Source organism: Necator americanus, chromosome I, assembly GCF_031761385.1.
Source record: "Necator americanus strain Aroian chromosome I, whole genome shotgun sequence".
Lineage (NCBI taxonomy): Eukaryota > Metazoa > Nematoda > Chromadorea > Rhabditida > Ancylostomatidae > Necator > Necator americanus.
The window spans coordinates 25,505,767-25,523,952 of record NC_087371.1 but is presented as its reverse complement, the minus strand read 5'-3'; the positions used below and the strand labels follow the sequence as shown (position 1 = coordinate 25,523,952).

General features: G+C 41.8%; 4 protein-coding genes across 5 annotated transcripts; 3 read left to right on the top strand and 1 right to left on the bottom strand.

Annotated features, from left to right (window-relative positions):
- Nucleotides 1-1,727: 1,727 nt before the first annotated feature.
- RB195_006848 (uncharacterized protein) lies at nt 1,728-10,479 on the top strand (the record flags this gene model as incomplete). Of its 2 annotated transcripts, XM_064180163.1 has the most annotated exons (7): nt 1,728-1,800; nt 5,036-5,110; nt 5,244-5,323; nt 6,156-6,256; nt 6,353-6,473; nt 9,776-10,099; nt 10,366-10,479. In XM_064180163.1, the coding sequence occupies 7 exons, from the start codon at nt 1,728-1,730 to the stop codon at nt 10,477-10,479; spliced, it is 888 nt and encodes a 295-aa protein (XP_064037056.1). The 2 variants fall into 2 exon arrangements, with proteins under 2 accessions (XP_064037056.1, XP_064037057.1); XM_064180162.1 differs by lacking the exons at nt 9,776-10,099; nt 10,366-10,479 and having other exon boundaries at nt 6,353-6,620.
- Nucleotides 9,707-13,624, top strand: RB195_006846 (uncharacterized protein; the record flags this gene model as incomplete). Its single annotated transcript, XM_064180160.1, has 2 exons — nt 9,707-11,189; nt 13,479-13,624. The coding sequence occupies 2 exons, from the start codon at nt 9,707-9,709 to the stop codon at nt 13,622-13,624; spliced, it is 1,629 nt and encodes a 542-aa protein (XP_064037054.1).
- On the bottom strand, nt 12,743-13,249 carry RB195_006847 (uncharacterized protein; the record flags this gene model as incomplete). Its single annotated transcript, XM_064180161.1, has 1 exon — nt 12,743-13,249. The coding sequence occupies one exon, from the start codon at nt 13,247-13,249 to the stop codon at nt 12,743-12,745; it is 507 nt and encodes a 168-aa protein (XP_064037055.1).
- Nucleotides 13,625-14,296: 672 nt separating the features above from the next.
- On the top strand, nt 14,297-18,122 carry RB195_006845 (uncharacterized protein; the record flags this gene model as incomplete). Its single annotated transcript, XM_013443510.2, has 6 exons — nt 14,297-14,418; nt 15,201-15,328; nt 15,464-15,577; nt 15,679-15,760; nt 16,289-16,386; nt 18,016-18,122. The coding sequence occupies 6 exons, from the start codon at nt 14,297-14,299 to the stop codon at nt 18,120-18,122; spliced, it is 651 nt and encodes a 216-aa protein (XP_013298964.2).
- Between the last annotated feature and the right edge of the window lie 64 nt (nt 18,123-18,186).

The window sequence follows — 18,186 nt, the reverse complement described above, 5'->3', positions numbered from 1 at the left end:
GCCAGGATGAGAACCGGATCGCTTGTCGTGCGTTGTTTCTGTGCAAGTTTGATACAGCGGTCAAGAGTAATGTACACTGAACGCTGTACATAACGCGCAACAACGAGATTTCTCGGTAGCGAGGAGTAAGAGATTTTAACAATTTCTGCTCCAATTCCATCATCTCCACATACTTCCATTTTTCATCTTTTGGACGCAGGTCAGAATCTCCGACTGGGTCCTTTATAATCACGCATGTAAAGTATTGAACGTGCTCAAGTCTAGCAACTGATACGTCCAAGCGTTGATGGTGCCAGCACTTCAATACAGCGTAGAGGTGATCTCATTTAGCTGCTAGTGTTAGTTTACTCAGCAATGACTCCAATAGCAGTTTTGATAGCTAGTAAACAGTTCTTCCTCTTGTTTATGCTATCTTGCTGCAGACGACTTGTAAAGCTGTGCAACCTTCGTCTTATTTGTGGGGTAGTTAAGGTGGCTCACGATAATAGCGTTTCAAACCCAGTGAAACGACGAGTGGTTCAGGGGATGAAGTTTTATCAGAAAAAAAACACAGAAATCGCCGCTTTATCAGCGCACATAAAAAGCAACTCTTGCCACGAGTGGGACGCCTCCTTGCCATGTGATCCGACAAGGAGAGGAAAATATGATAACATAAACATTACAAATCATGCGACGGAATCGAAAAATTTCTCTCCGCAGATTTAAAGCCAAATTTTACTGACTTTAGAACAAAGTACGTTTTCCTTAAAGAGTTACGTGTATAATTTTTGGGAGAATCTTCCAAAGTGTATACATAGCTTCGTAAAGCTTCCCCTAATCTGTGCTCCTTTATGAGTGGTTACATGCTGGAACAACTTCGTTCTGCAATATTTGTCGTAGGACCCTCCATATTGATCTTTGGTTGAGGAGCAGATCGTCTACTTCTTTGCAATCATATTTTAAAAATGGAAAGAACTGAGTGGTGGTCAGGGTCGAACTCTACGTCCAAGATAGCTGCATGAGGACACTCGAACGCAAGATTGAAGAATGTTACTCATTAGAACGCAGTCGAGTAGACATTTGAGAATTCTAATCTTTCGTTTGCAAAGCTCTTCAGGAGTTACTTGGGTTTATGCAAGCTGCAATTTAGTGTGAATTATTTTGATATATTATGATTGGATAATAGGGCACACTAATCTTTTCGTTGATTTACTGTCACCTCTGGCCATTTGTCATTTAGTCTCACAGCGATAAGCTTTTTCCTCTGTAATAAGATACGGATGTATTCTGAGTGGAAGAGAATTTGAGGGTCTGAACTCTGTAGATGTAGAATCAAAGTGGATATTCCATCGCGAATGCAACCACTTACGTAGTTGCATGGCAGTTCAAATCGTTTTGACCCAATGCACAGTACGCATCGCAAATTGTCAACGCTTTTCAGTCAAATATAGGAATCGGTATCTTAAAAATGATTCCATCTACTCAACTTTCCCTGAATTGGGCACGTTGTAGTTTCAATTGAGGTGGGAGGTGGAAGCGTTTGCTAGAGAAGGTGCACGAGTTGCCGCGGTCATTAGAGCAACAACGGCACCGCCGACTAGGGATGTTTCTGATTGTTTCATTGCTTGGTAATCTTAATCCCCAACATCTACCCTCTAATATATTTCAAATATGGCTCTATAACGTTGTGAATTATTGTTATTGTTATATTTTGCTAATTTTCTTTTTTTTATTTTTGGGTTTCCGTAATGATACAAGTGGCCACAGATAGAGACGTTCTAGCAAATCTCAAAGACGCATTTTTAACAACAAACTCTTCAGGTGAGCTAGTTTTGATTATAATTTTCCTCTCTTCTAAGCTAAGTCTTTTTATTTTACAAATAAATAAATGTGTAGATCCCTTGCATTAGTTGCGCAGAAGGTTTTTTTTTTCGCATCGGTTACCAACGCCATTTCTTCTTAAAGGACTTTGTAAAGAAGTACACCATTTTATTTGCGGTCTTCCCGTAGAGTATATAATATCGCGTAGAACCTAGTCTCTTAATCTGGTCCAACGGTTATCGTTGAAACGCCTGAAAAGAAGATAAAAACAATGACACTGCCCCACAGATCATTGTGCACTACAATCTAAACATGCGTTCACAACTTCAAATGACTCTGGATTAAAGTGAACGTGTTAGCGCATCCTAAGCGGATTGACCAGCTTCATACAATAAATCTTTCTAATTTTTTGTGCCGGAAGCTGAATGTAGATAAGGATGAAATATAAAGTATTTGACGTTGGTAAATCCCTATGGGGATGCGCCTACTTGTCCTTCAATTCAGAATGACCTGAGGTTTATGGACGCGTGCCTAGCCTATGCAATGACTTTCGGGGGCTATCCTATGTGTCAGGTCAGTGTTTCTTCCCCCACAGACAAGTCTGGTACCAATTCATCGACCTCGGAAGGATTAAGGGCTGCGCTACACCTGTAATCACTTACTAGCCAACAGCTGTGCCGAAAGCGAAGATGAAACAATTACCCTAAGAAAGCATATGTACTAGCTGTGAACTTCTCCATCCATCAAAGTCGGACAGCGGAGCGAATAGGTCCTTCTAAGTGTTAGTTCTGGTCTTTTTTAGCTCCTTCGATCCTTGATTTTTGCGGCGTTTTCTACTTTCCTTGCAAAAAGAAAATTCCTCGAAGGAAACGGCGGTCCGATCCCACATAGAACTTCTCAGAGTAGGCCTTTGAAATCGTTAGTTTCATTGACAGTTCTACCTGTAGACGATTTATTGCCCGTACCTCAAACTTGGGTAATTAAACCGATAGGAAGCAACAAAAAATGACAGACATAAAAACCATAAGAGAAATAAATGAAAACAAAGAAAACCTGGAAAACTGAGTTTATGATAAAGACACCGGCTTATATAGCGGACAATGAAGTGTAAAGTGTCTCGAAAGAGCAACATAGCCTCGGCTATCTCACAACTAACTCAGATGATCTTTTTGCAACGAGTTCAATTGATCATAGAGATCGTGATGTAACATGCGACATCACTGGGATACAGATCTATCTCTATACTACCGCCATGATAAACTAGGAAAGTCTTTCCCACTGCTTTTCTTGTGCTTTTCGGTCTAGAAGTTCTTCAGGCGTTCTTCCCGGGCTAATTTTGGGGATGAAATCGCCCCTGCTTTGCAAAAGATTCTCTGTAAAATCTCTTCAAGTCCACACAGAAAACTTCGTCTTTATGTCTGTTGGAGAATAAGCAAGAAAGATTGCAAGAGCTAATTTTCAGTTTTTTCCCGCCAGTTGTACGCAAAAATTCGCAATTTATTGTCATTACCACAGTCGACGAGAACACCATTTGTTCATCTCGTTCCTCTAGGGTCTTTCGCGTCCCACTGTCGAATGTTCCTGTCTTCTACAAAAAGATCAATTGCTCTTTAATGTTATAGACAGCGTTCAGTGGATGACGTTATCTTCTCTGTTAGTCCGATCACGTCGTACTTGATCTTCTTTGACTATCACTATCAGATCATCAATAGTAGTTTTCTGAAGGCTACTTCTAAACATACGTGCGCTGCATGCATTATTATCACGCTAGTCTCCTTCCGTTCCAACATACGAGATGACTTCTGCAACCGCGCTATTCCTTTCACAGCCGTATTAGTGCTCCTCCGGAATCTAGAGACTCTGCTCCATTGTTCTGTTATTTTCAAAACCAAAAGGATCTTGAACCTCCCTCCTTGGCAGCTTCCAAATTCTTGATTGGGTGCGTTCGGTCGAGTGGATGTTTTCGATGCCATGAGCCCTCACGACATATTAGAAACAGTGGATCCGTTTCCGCAATCACGTCTACGTCTCGGAGCAAGCATGAATTCTTTTCCGGTCTGCGTTTAGCTCCTTTCATGCCAGTGACCAACCACTCTCAAATTTTTCGATTGGTTAATCCTTCAGAACACACGTCTTTTTGTGGCGAAATGCGTGAGAAGTACAATGAGATTCAAAACGACCTTAATCTTGGTTAAGTCGCGTTAGAGGTTGCACTCGAAGGGGTCAACTGAGGTGGGACCATCGCTAGCTCTCCTGCCCGAGTGAAGTCACCAATTCGCCCTCCTCGATCGCATCTACTGATACAGTTGCTCCAGAGTTCGGGTCGTTTCGACTGAACTATGCCATTTTCAAGACGGTACGGCGAGACTTAATTAAGACTTTCACAAGACGCAGGACAGCCTCTCCGCACTCATTTTGTCATCAACGAATGTGCTGAGGTGAATTCACAACGTGCAAGAGAGAATCAATTTGCATTACCGACAGATTTCGGGGGAAAATGTAGTTGATTGGGAGAGGGGGGGAGGGGGGCGGCACTCAGTGGCGTCCTTATTTCTCGAAGCTCTGGCTTACTTTTTCTCATATTAACTTTAGTTAACATGTCGTAGATCCTCTAAGACTAATGTTCAGGCATTAGGGCCTGGATTGATTTAAGGGCATCACCCCACGAATCTGAGGTGGTACTGATTTCAGGTGGAGTATCCGCAATTAACAGGGTCGTAGATCCTTTGGAGAGTTTTAAGAATGTTTCCGTCCATTTGGGCCTCGCTAATTGATTTAAAAGCGGCACCCCCGAAGATGAGGCGCGTGTACGGGAATGGGAGAAGTGGCGATCGCTCCCACCGAACTCGTTAATTTACGATGCCAAATAGCGAATGCGCCGGAACGCTCAAAGCCGTATCTTCCGGACCGTTTTTTACGGCAATTAGGAAGAAATGGACGGAATCAAGCAACTACATTTTAGAAAGATTTCAGCCTGAAAGATGGAATCGGTTATTTCTTATCACAAAAGACAAGAATCCACTAGAAACCTGTGTTATCTCTGCAATAATAGAAGCGTAGATTCAAAGCTGTTCCATGTTTGTTTTTCGTTGTTGTTCTTCATTTTTATTGAAGTATGACTTCGCTCATTTTACCATTACCCAAAGGTTGACCATCCAACAAGTATATGTATAATAATAGTTGTGCCATGCATCACACTGAAAATTTAGATAATTGAGTAGTTTTCTCCTTGTAGGTGACACAGCCCAGTTTGTATACAGTCCAGCCGAGCTCCTTCCAAACGACACAATGACATTTTTCCGCTATGAGGGTACTCAGATTTTTCTAATTTGAAAAACTAAAGATATTTTAGAAGAAATAACCTTGCTAATTTTATTTTTTATTAGTAACTAGTAATGTAACACGTAATTGTATTTATTGCACGCTATTTAAGATCTTTTCAGGATCGCTCACCACACCACCGTGCACCGAAGGAGTGACCTGGATCGTACTGGCTGAGCCTACCTACGTACTGGAGGATGCGGTACATTTCACACGTAAACGCTGACGTTAGGAGCATAGATGTTAACGGAATTTATTTGCTCAGAACGACTCTCAAACGGTTTTTCTCAGTGTGGGTATATTTCAATAAGAACCGAGTTAACGTCTTCTACAACGAAACGTTATAGAAGACGTTATAGAAGACGTTAAACAACGCGAATCCATGCTTTAAATGTGCATGCACTCTTGGGTTAAAAAGGGCTTCATTTATGGCGTAATGACGTACGCGATTGCGCTTGAAATGATGTGATGCCTTCGCAGCCAAATAGCAGTTGTCGATGGTCCCACCGCGAGTGCAATCGACTACTCTATTACATGTAAGGTTTCACCGAATAAATAAGACGGAATAGTTGAATTAGAGTCAAAACGACATCAATCACACTGTACAGCTGCGTAAGCGGTTGCGCTCGAGGCGGCGCGATGGAATTAGTGGTCGAAATAGAGGTGGGATCGCCATGAACTGCAGTAATGAACAGTGGTAGCAGGGGTCCCCACTCGACCCCATCCGCTAAGCTCCACAATACCGCTTCAAGCGCAACCTCTTGCGCAACTGCACCGTTCTTCATTTCGTTTTGACCCGACTGTACGTATTAAAAAAAGAGTATAAGCTATTGTCGTAAACCCGTTTCACTTTCTTGTTCTACACACGAAAATGGTACGTTTAGTTATATCTTACGGCATGTAGCGCTATGAGTCAACTTCTTGTTACGCCGCGTAGTATACCCGTCAAGATTTGGAGCGGAGCAGCATCCTAATACTTACAGTACCTTGTGCTTCAAGATATTCAGGATATCACATTGTTCGTCCTAATTCAGATTGTTTTTCTACGCCAACATCTCACAACGGAAGGTGCATACCTCAAGCACAACTGGAGAAAAACTCAAACTCTGAACAACAGAACTATCTATTTAAACAAGTAAGACTAGTTAGCACTGTTTCGAACCAATTATCATTTGGTAGTGTAACTAGTTATGGCAAGAAAAGAGAATTTTCAAGTGTGCTTTTGCTTTAGGAATGGCGTCAAATCTCTGGAGACAAACATTTTGTATGCTTCCTGCACGATCCTTCTCATAACTTTCGAAAAAGCTGTAGCACTACAGCGACATCGATATGTTTGTAGATTTGATTTCCCGGTACTTGGTTTCCTCTTTCTATTCGCGAAGAAAGGAATTTATTTGCGCCTAACTAAACTATACATTTTACGTATTTTATTTGTTTTCTGCTCAATTGTTTTTGTCTGCTCAATTGTTTGTTTACATTATTTGCTATCTAGTTTGTAAAGAAGTTAGGACTTGTTTAGTCTGTGAAAACCCTGTCTGTGTAAGTAGAGCCACGATCCTAGACGTGCTTAGCTAAGACCACGTTAATGTATATGTACTTTCACCAGAACCTACCCTTTATTCACCCAATGTTTAGTAAGGTAGTGCATACTGCAAATTTGCTAGGCGCTGTTATGAGAATCAATACATTTCTGTACTTATTAACTCGAATAGTAATTTTTTTTTGTTAATTCCATTTGACCAATAACAGTTCCATCAATAGAATTGAATGTGTTTCTAATGTTTAGATGAGTGTGAACTAAGCGGTTATCATCAGGGTCAAGCGCGTAGTTGGGGAAACCCGAAAAAGCCCTCCTTAAAGGCATCACCCCACGAATCTGAGGTGGGGTAGATTTCAGGTGGAGTATTCGTATACGGGATGGGAGACTATGGAGAGGGGGTGATTCCGTCCACTTCTTCCTAAGTGCCGTAAAAAACGGCCCGGAAGATGCGGCGCCGCACAAGACTGGCGCGCTCCAATCGAACCTCTTGTACAAAATGGTGCGCCAAACGAATGAAGCCGTACCTTCCGGGCCGTTTTTTACGGCAATTAAGAAAAATGGACGGAATCACCCCCCTCTCCGTAGTCTCCCATCCCGTAAAGACAATGATAATATGTTAAAAATTAAGTTTTTTAGTCAACTCCCGACTAGTACATTCTATATATATTCTATATGTATTATATATATATATATATATATATATATATATACTATTCCGGCATTTAGTCGCGACGAGATAATATCTGAACACTTGAAGAGTCTTTGCCAACACTCTGGCGAGGCTCTTTACACGTTACCTGTCGGAATGTAAGGTTCGACCAGCAAGTTCGTCTTCTTGTACAAAAAAGGAGATCCGCATGACATCGGCAACTACCGCTCAATCTGCTTACTATCTGCCATCTATGAGCTCTTTGCAACAGTGATCCTTACCAAGATGGAAGTGTTAGATGAAAATTCTGTGCGGTAAGCAAGATTTCGAACAGGGATCAGCACAATCGACCACATTCAACGTCGTAAGATTCATCGGAGTATCGCGAGAGTGCAAGATGCCGGTGTGTCCCATCTTCGTCATCTTAAAAAAAAACCCTTCGAATCAGAGAGAGAGACTGAAGCGAGACTGTTGAGACTGAAGCGGTAATGGAAGCCTTAGACAATCAAAGCGTCCTTATCCAGTGCATAAAGGTCATCTAGAACTAGCCGAGCGGAATGAAAACGGCAAGTTCTTCGAAGCAATTGCTAAAGTCGGTCTCTAGTTCTATCTTCTAAAGTCGATGTTCATGAGAAACGGATTAGTCTCAGATGCCTCGTTCATGCTAAGTGAAGCGAACATATCTGAATGCACCATCTATACGCATCTAGGTTGGTAGATGAAAATAAAGAACGACTTAACTCACGAAATGGGCAGCAGGAAATGACCGGCTTGGGGATTGTATTAGAGCATCGAGGATGAAGTGAAGAAGACCAGGATCACCTGGCTCTGCGCTCACTTCTTTAACACAATAGACTTCCTGCATTGACCTACACTTCATAAACCCGAACACTTTGCAAGCAGGAAGAAAATGTTGTAAGCGTCATTGAACGCACAATCGAAAGAGTGATGCTAGGAGTATTCCGCTTCACAAAAGTGAATGACGGGATTCGAAGCTCTATTCTACGTTAGCGATTGAAGGTTAAAGACCTTTCCGCATTTTCCGAGAAAAGTAAAACAAAGTGGGTCGGACAGCTGACCCGATAGTCTGGCTTCTCCACAAAACTCTTTAAAGGGAAGTTTTTTCTTCTTATTCCTCACAACAGGAAAGGCCACTGCGCGACCATCACACAGAACTGCAACACAATGAGAAATTCCTGCGCCCACTCTATAAATTCGAACAACAATAGGTGTCAAGATGACCACCGCCGTTTGGTTCAGTTCTGACTGCTTGCTCATTTAACAAACACATACACATATGCGAAATTCAGAGCGAGAACACTCTGTGGCAGTCAAATATAGTTTTAGAAGTGTGTAGCTCCCAAACCTATAAGAGATTGACAACTTTTAATAGATAAAAGGCAGATAAACTGTTTTGTCACTGCTGGAATATGTAATGGAAAGCAGAATCCATTTTTTTCGATTCAAGAGCAGTTGTCATGGTTCTAGTACGAACATTCTACAACAATGTAATAATAGTCTTCGTTATGGACAAGCATTCATTCCTATTATTCATTGAAGGGTTTCTTTTAAGAATAAAAAACGCCTCCAACGTCTTCCTTGCCGATATTTCTGTTTCGTGAGCCAGTATAACGCATTTCACATCGTAATCGTTCCCGTTGTGGGCCTCATGTCTGTGCCTTCCTAGTGGTGTTATCAAACTTTTTCGTCGTTTTCCGGCCATGTGTTCATTAATCCTCACTCCAAGATTCCTACCGGTCTCCCCAACGTAAGTTGCATTGCATATCAAGCACTCAATCTCATATATTACCCCCATTTTTGCGCAGTCGCCTGTTTTTCCGTAAGGACAAATAACACATCTTTCACAGATGCAGTATCTATCATATAGTCTGTTTCTGACAAGCTGGCTTTTGATGTTTGCATTTGGGATATTTACCAAGATCACGTCATTTTGTAATTGTGCTTGGATAATGCTGCGCTGAACAGCGGCACTGACACTGTCAGAGATAAAAGGAAGACAAAGAGAAATTTTGTTTTCGCGCGGAATATTGCTATTTACAGTGCGGGTTCTTCGGTAATGCGGACGTACTGTATGGCCATTGGCACATGCGATTTTCAAGGCTAGTCTTCGTGATTCGTGTCGTTCTTGGTTGCCAGTGCATACTTCACTAGCGGTTTTGAACATATTACGAATCACTGCGCGTTTTACTGCAGTCGGATGTGCAGATTTGGCGTGCAATATGATGTTCTTGCAACTTTCTTTGCGATACCACTTTACTCTAATAATGCCGTTTGAAGTACTTATTTGTGTGTTGAGGTACGGGTAGATAGGTAGACGACTCCCCCTTAACAATCTTACGCGCGAGCAATGGCAGGGTTTGAAGGAAATCCGCGAAATGACTACAAGAGGGGACATATGCCTTTCAGTAAGCGATAAGGGTGGGGAATTCGTAGTCATGTCACAGGCTCTTGATCGGGAAATAACAAATCTTCACTTGCAAGATGAAACGATCTATCGCCGCGTAACAGAGAAAGAATTCCTTGTGCAGTGCAAACGTTTCAATCATGTTTGGATGACTATGGGAAAATCTGCTGGCCTTGACGAACGATTTGTTAGCCGCCTAAAGCTTGACAAACCGACCTGCCCTGTGTTCTACAGCCTCATCAAAACGCATAAGCTGAAACCCGATGAGGTCAACTCAACATCAGCGGCCACATTCAAAATCCGACCAATAATAAGTTGTGTGGGAGGACCAACGGATCGCATTTCGTGGTTCCTTAATAAAATCGTGAGTCAAATTTTGCCTAAAATACCATCTCATTTGTCGAACACGCACCATTTCCTTGAGCGATTACGCAATGCGAGAGTTGAGGACAACTGCGTAATAGAGTCTTTTGATGTAACCTCACTCTACACGAATGTAAAAAACAATGAGGCGCTGCAAGCTCTCTCTGAGATGATAGATTTATATGGTACCAACTTGGAAACATATGGACTAAGTAAATCTCGCATAATAACGCTTATCAAGGAATGTCTGAATTGTAATATCTTCAGGTGGTCAGGAAATTATTTCGCGCAACTGAGAGGGCTAGCAATGGGTCAACGATTAGCACCAGTACTGGCGATCTGCTTCATGAGCAGAATCGAAGAACCAGTACTTTCGCGTAGACCAATAATGTATTGCAGATATATTGACGACTGTTGCATCATAACATCAACACAGTCCGAAGTGGACGAGTGTTTCCGAATACTCAACCAACAATCGCAATATATAAGACTCACACGAGAAACCCCAAAAGAAGGATGGCTTCCGTACCTCAACACACAAATAAGTACTTCAAACGGCATTATTAGAGTAAAGTGGTATCGCAAAGAAAGTTGCAAGAACATCATATTGCACGCCAAATCTGCACATCCGACTGCAGTAAAACGCGCAGTGATTCGTAATATGTTCAAAACCGCTAGTGAAGTATGCACTGGCAACCAAGAACGACACGAATCACGAAGACTAGCCTTGAAAATCGCATGTGCCAATGGCCATACAGTACGTCCGCATTACCGAAGAACCCGCACTGTAAATAGCAATATTCCGCGCGAAAACAAAATTTCTCTTTGTCTTCCTTTTATCTCTGACAGTGTCAGTGCCGCTGTTCAGCGCAGCATTATCCAAGCACAATTACAAAATGACGTGATCTTGGTAAATATCCCAAATGCAAACATCAAAAGCCAGCTTGTCAGAAACAGACTATATGATAGATACTGCATCTGTGAAAGATGTGTTATTTGTCCTTACGGAAAAACAGGCGACTGCGCAAAAATGGGGGTAATATATGAGATTGAGTGCTTGATATGCAATGCAACTTACGTTGGGGAGACCGGTAGGAATCTTGGAGTGAGGATTAATGAACACATGGCCGGAAAACGACGAAAAAGTTTGATAACACCACTAGGAAGGCACAGACATGAGGCCCAAAACCCCCCAAAAAAAAAAAAGGGGGGGTTTTTTTTTTTTTTATAAAACCATTAATTATTAAATTTTTTTTTAACCACAAATTTTTTTTTATTAAATAATTAAAAATAAAACCCCCCCCCCCGGGGGGAAAATTTTTTTATTATCCTCCCAAAAAGGGGGGGGGGGGAAAACAACCTTCAAAAAAAAAAAAAAACAAAAAAATTTTTCGATTCAAGAGCAGTTGTCATGGTTCTAGTACGAACATTCTACAACAATGTAATAATAGTCTGTGTTTTTTTAATGTTTGCAGGAATAATTTGGACAGTAAATTGTGAAGACATAGAGTATACGCGGAGGACTGAAGAAGCGCGAGAAATGCAGAACGACAGCAACGAAACGAAATCAATTTATTTGCATTCCTTCGTAGAAAAAGATTTCTCGCCTAGATTTCACAGATGCTCTTATTTTAGCTGACGTACACAGTCGCACTTTCATCACTCTCCTTTAGTTGCTTGGTTTCCTTGTCTTTAGCTCCAAGTAGTCCCTGCTTTCTTTTTGTTTCTTTTCTTTTGATGGAATCGCCATGAGACATCTTATATCGGAGTAACGCATCACGTTTTCGGTGAAAGCGAGCAATAGCCCCATTCCACAGGTCAACCTCCAAACTCTTCGGACATTTTTCTTCTTCTTTTTTCATAGTTTTACTTTCGTAACAGTTTCTGTTGGGGATTACGTGATGTTTTCTACTAGCTACCCATTTCCGCCAGGTCGCCTTTTAAGTTTTAATTAATTGAAAATTTAATTAGGATCTTCAGGAACTTTCATTCCCATTCCCTTTGTAACTGTGCACAATTAGAATCTCTAGCAGTCATAATGCTGAGAAAACCCTTTGCTTCGCTAATTTAATACTTTCTTCTGATGCCGAGGCATCTCCTCAAAAATCTAATTTTGTCTGTATGTAAGCAGTTTGTATTTTGCGTATAGTCGGGGCAAAACAACCTGAAACCCAGTGCGGTTGCATAGGTGGCTGCGATCGAAGCGGCGCGGTGGAACGCAACGGTTGGATTTGATACGGTACCATCGCTAGGGCCAATCATCACTTCCATCACTAGGATCAATCCAAGTAAGGCTAATGACCGTCCCAATCACAATCGCAGCTCCACTGCTCCGCTTCGAGCAGAGCCGCCTATGCAACTGCACCGAGCTTCAGATCTTTCTGAGCCAGCTGTAAGAACCAGATTTCTACCCACGCGATTTCGTTAGAGTTCTCTTGAGAGTGGTTTGGGTATTTCTCTACATTCTGTAAAAAAGAGCTTATTATACACCACTACTAGGAAATAGAGTGGAAACGAAATCTCTATCAACTAGGATCTTAGAGGTACCCTTGGACCAAAATAAACGGTGGTACTTACAGAAAAGGACATTGTTAAAAAGGGTACCATTCATACAATATTAAACGGAAAAATAGACGATGAAAAACTAGAAGAAAACAGCTCTGGGGAGCTTGTGACGCTCTCTGGAGACGCCTTCACCTACGTCGTGATGTATCACCTCAACTCTACTTACGCCGACTGTGAATGCATAGAAGTGGCTTCGAGAACGATGAAAGTTCTCCGGAATAGATGCATTTTGACAGCATTTGCGAGGGGATGATTCTCTGAAAGGGTCAATGTTCTCTGCCGTATTCGTGTTGCAGAACGCATCAACACCACCAAATCCTCTACTGTCGCATGTTTCTGAAAACACTTCTTCTCCAGTTCCCTGTGCGGCATTAATTGAGTTACGTCGTCTCGCCCCGGTCGGTCCGATATCGTCGTACTTAATCCTCCAGGCATGCATCATCACATCTTCAATGGCCAATTCCGCAACCGTACGCGCGTTATAACTAGATCGCCATCCTAATCCTTTTCCGTTTCTGTAGCCCAGATATTTCCTGCAGCCCAGTCCTTCCTGGCACCACCGCAGCAGGCGTTTCTCCAGAGTCATATGACTCCTTATTACTGTAACATGCATATAATTCAAACGTTACAGCTACGTTCATTTTTTTCCTTTTTGGGAGAACGTCGTATCCTACCCGAACGGTCAAAAGGACTCTATTTATTGGAGCCGACTCCGAACCGCCTTCCCTGCACAAACTGGTTGTCATCCCTCTAGTGAGTGAAACATATTGCTTCAGAATAGTATCTTGATAATATTCACTCCCTCTTTATCTTAGTGGATCAACACGCTATCAATTCTCCTGTCTCGACCGCCTCGCTTGGAGCGCAGACGAATACACAATTGCACCGCGCTACATGTCCTTTTGACCCGGCCATACCTCAGCATCACGAAGTCGCCGCCGAGCGCGTTCAACTGTTGTGACGCTTAGCGAACGGAAGAGACGAACAATTGCGCATGCAGAAGAGGCCTGCCCATTACCTTGAATCGCTGTTGATCTGCAGATGCGTAGGAGGCGGGGCGCCAGTGCCTACCTCCGGATTGCACGGAGCTGGTGAAACGCATTCGGCGACAACTACGCACATGTGGTACCGATGAAATAAGATAAAATTTTCTGTTGATTATTTCCTGTTCTTCATAAAAGCGAATGGAACTTAAGTATTTGAATCCTCGAAGATCCGAAGACTGCGCGATTGGAAGAAGCGAGAATCACATCGCGATTCCAAAAGGATGCGAATTGCACTATGAGCCACGCAAAACTGCACATTTGACTCGACTGTGTGCGATCCCAATTCCCTCTTTTAACTTTTTTAAAAGCGGTTTCCCGACAATTCACTTCTAATGGCTTTCCTTCGTTTCTAATCAAACCAGCTCTTCCGAGAAAAGGCGTAAAATGAGGCAATTACTCTGCAACTGCGCAAACCTCGCTGAATTTTGAAACTTTCTTCCAATCGGTTTTTGTTTGTTATATCCATTTATATATTCTTTGTCGTATTTTTCTGTTTGGACATGTTACTCACGCTTTGATTTCCTTCCAATCCCCTTCGTTGGTCTTCTGAATGAGGTAAGCTTCTTAAACATATTTTGTATTGCAGAATGAATGGAATCGTGGAGAAGGAAAAAGATGAAGAAATTGAGCATTTCAAAGAGATTGGGACCCTAACGTTGCTTAGCGAAAGCGATCAAATACTTGAGCTGCAGACGATTCTTAAGGATAAGTGCGTTTTTGAAGCGCTAGTCGTAAGTTTTCTTTTTGAAGTTCCCCTTAACCTTTATCTATCAACGAGAGTAGTTACGCTATTGACCTCTTCTTCTTCTACATGTGAAACACTTTGAAATGCCATGCTATGCTTTAAGGGTAAAACCTGATGATAATCTAGTAAGTAAAAATCGTTATAGAGTACTGCCGTTTTAACACAATCCTCGTTTTTGAATTTTCACATTTTTGGTGTTGTCTTCAATCTTCTCAACTGTAGTGAAAAAAGATTACGGAGAAGATGTAGTTGAGGGGAGGTGGGCACTCGGTGGCGCTCTTATTTCTCGACGCCCTTACTTTTTTCTCTTAGTAACTTTAGCTTTCAAATCATAGATCCTCTAAGAGTAACACTTAGATCGTGGGGTTCCGGTTGATTCAATTATTTACTTCAAAAAAGAAAAAAAAAACAGCGCCGCAGAGGGCTCCCACCAACTAAATTTTACCCAAGGTTAATTCATATGCGCCCTCTTCTCAGCTATGTTAGTTAGCTATAGAGATCGGTAGAAGAAAAGGTGGTTTGCCTATTGCTGTACATTTTCATGTGTTAGACCAGCGCACACTTCCGACACTTTTTGAATTGTATGCTTCTGAAGTGTATCAATGCTAATGACTAGCTATCTTGATATTGGGAATATTTGTTCTGGGCTTCTTCCAGTTCAGCCTATCCCAAGTAGGACGGCTTTGGTGTTTTGTAATGTTTTCAACCGCACATTCCTACTGTATTTATTAGATACTTCTATGCAGGAATACTGAACATTCGGACTTTGTGTTCTACGCTGATCGCCTAATGCGTCTAGTCATTGAAGAAGCTCTCAATAAATTACCGTACACTGAGGTTACAGTCACCACTCCCACTCATTGTCAATACAAAGGTAAATTTTGTTGTTTTTTTTTTCTCTTTCAAATTTTGAGCATTATACAGCTGTTAGATAATGTTCGATAGCAAAACTTACACTACTGTTTTTTGTATGGAATTGGAAGAGAATCCCTTCTGAGGTTTTCTTCAGGTATTCAATTTATGCGAGGAAATTGCGGTGTTAGTTTGTGCCGCAGCGGCGAAGCGATGGAGTTTGCACTGAGGCAGTGTTGTCGATCGATCCGCATATGCAAAATGTTGATTGGTACGGTTTAACGAGGGTATTTCAGTACCATAGAAGCTATTATAAATTTTTTTGAGTGCTCATACATCTTATCGTAAATCTTATGCAAAATTCTTTTCCAGGTGACGAGCAGCGTGTATTGTATGCTCGTTTGATACCAGATATGTCTCATCGGCGCGTTCTGTTACTCTATCCAGTCGTAAGGTGCGTCATCTCATCATGAACTTCTCCGGTGAATTTTCTCCATGAAATTTCTCAACTCCTTTTTGAAAACTGTAGTTGGCAAAAGTAGGGAGAATTCGCCACTTTCTGAAACACGTTTGTTTGAGTGGTAAATGCAGTACCTCACGAGCCAGTACATTATTACTAAGTTTTTGAACGAAAGTGTCTATTTAGTGCTTTTTGCTTCAGGTTTTCTGTCCTCAACATGACTTTGTCTTTTGTTTGGCTTAAGGTTTTTAAAAAGAGTTTATAAGTACAAGTGTTTTATAAAATTTACCTGTAGAGGATGGGGCGGATGTAGTGCAGTCAGTAAGAGGGTCCGTTGTGTCTGCATTATCGATCGATGTTTCGCACTAGTACTAACCAAGCTTTTGTCCCTCCGGGGTCGATGAATGAGTACCAAACTTGTCTGGGAGCACACTAATTCGTATACGTAGTGACTTCTCTCGACCATCATTCGGGGAAACTGTACCACTCACTTGGATGTCTTAATTCTGTTCATCTTTTCAGCACAGGGACGACAGTGCTGAAAGCAATAAGTGCTCTCATGGACTCCAAAGTTGAAGAGGAGAACATCTACTTGACGACTTTGTTCATAACCCCACAAAGTACGGCCTTAATTTGTGTTTATTTTATTATTAGTCGCCTTTTTTTACTTAAAAAAATAGTGACTGCCAGGATTACTGCTGAGCGCTCGACATTGCTGCAAAGAACGCTTTCTTTGGCATGACACGTACTCATTCATCCTTTTGCCGCTATTATATATGTGTATTATATATAATACACATTATATTATGTCGATTCGGCCACTTTTTGCGAACTTGAGATCATGGTTTTGGAAACGACCCCCAAATCCACTACATTACTCAGATCTCACCCCATCAGACTACCACTTTTTGAGGCCCTTTAAGCATTCCCTGAAGCAAAAACTTCAGTTCTCTCACTGACCTCAGATGGGTCGTTGAATTGTTCTTGAACACAAATAGTGAACTATTTTCCATTAGTTTTATTGTTTGCCGTGCTCCTAGAGTGTCTCTAAAATTTTAGTTCGTAGGAATTTCTGTCTTTTTTGTGTAATTGTGCGTGACTGTTTCCACTTTCCACCTTCAGTTTTCACAGCCACAGATGCGAAGTCAGAGCCCGTGCTCCGGTCCCCTTCATTTTTGGGCGGTTGGCGAAAGGATCTTCATCAGTTGAGCTGCACCCTATGAACTAGACCCCCTTCGCCTTCTCCTCCCTATCGCACCTATGTTCACAGCCGTAATACCAAAGAAAAAACTCGGTTTTCGCTAGTTTAGTAGTTCCTTTTGAATCTATGACATCTGCTCACAGGCTTAGATTTGCAGGAATTTTTACGACTTCGGTCGCCGCAAACGCAAATCAACACAATTACCCAGGAAAAATGGTATAAAAATTGAACCCCTACGAACTAAGATCTCAGAGACAGCAGGGGACCAAAAAACTGTAAAATTAATAGGAAAGGACTTTGTCAAGACCACATATTATTATGCAAGAGAAAAAAAAGAGAGGTCTTGGGAGTTTTGTGTTACTGTAGAGTTTGCGCGTTGTACAAACATGTTACAACACGTCTTACTCCGAACGTGCGTCGTTAATAAGCATTATGAACGACGCATGAACTCACAAAGATCCGAATACCTCTTCTTAAATCGAAATAAATCTTTCCTTTAGTGGTTCTTCGTGACTTTCTATGTGCCTATACTGTCTGCTTAAAGGCATCACTCCACGAATCTGAGGTGGTGCAGATTTTAGGTGGAGTATTCGTATACGGGATAGTAGATTATGGAGAGAGGGTGATTCCGTCCATTTCTTCCTAATTGCCGTAAAAACGGCCCGGAAGATACGGCTTCGGGCGTTCTGGCGCACTATTTTCCACAAGGAGTTCGACTGGAGCGCGCCAGCCTTGTGCGGCGCCGAATCTTCCGGACCGTTTTTTTAAATGGCAATTAGGAAGAAATGGACGAAATCACCCTCCTCTACATAATCAACTATCCATTATAAGGAAACTCCACCTGAAATCTGCACCACCTCAGATTCGTGGTGTGATGCCTTTAAGTAAACCCTAAATAGATATGAAGCATGCCGTTTACGTTGTTGCGGTTTCAGTACCTGGTGGATCTTAACGCTTTCACAATTGCACTTGACGATATCTTTCACTGTTTACTATTGTTTTTTCCAAATTTATCACGAAGATTCATTCTTGTTATTTTTTTTCTAAGGTGTGAAAAGCATCTGCAGCAAGTTTCCTCGTGTGATAGTGATCACTTCGGATGTCACGACGGGAGTGCCGTACAGCTTTGCCATGAAGTACTTTGGAACCGATTAGATTCGTTGTCTCATTCGAACATATAAATATGGTTATGAGTGGAGCATTCCGTTGGAGGATTTCT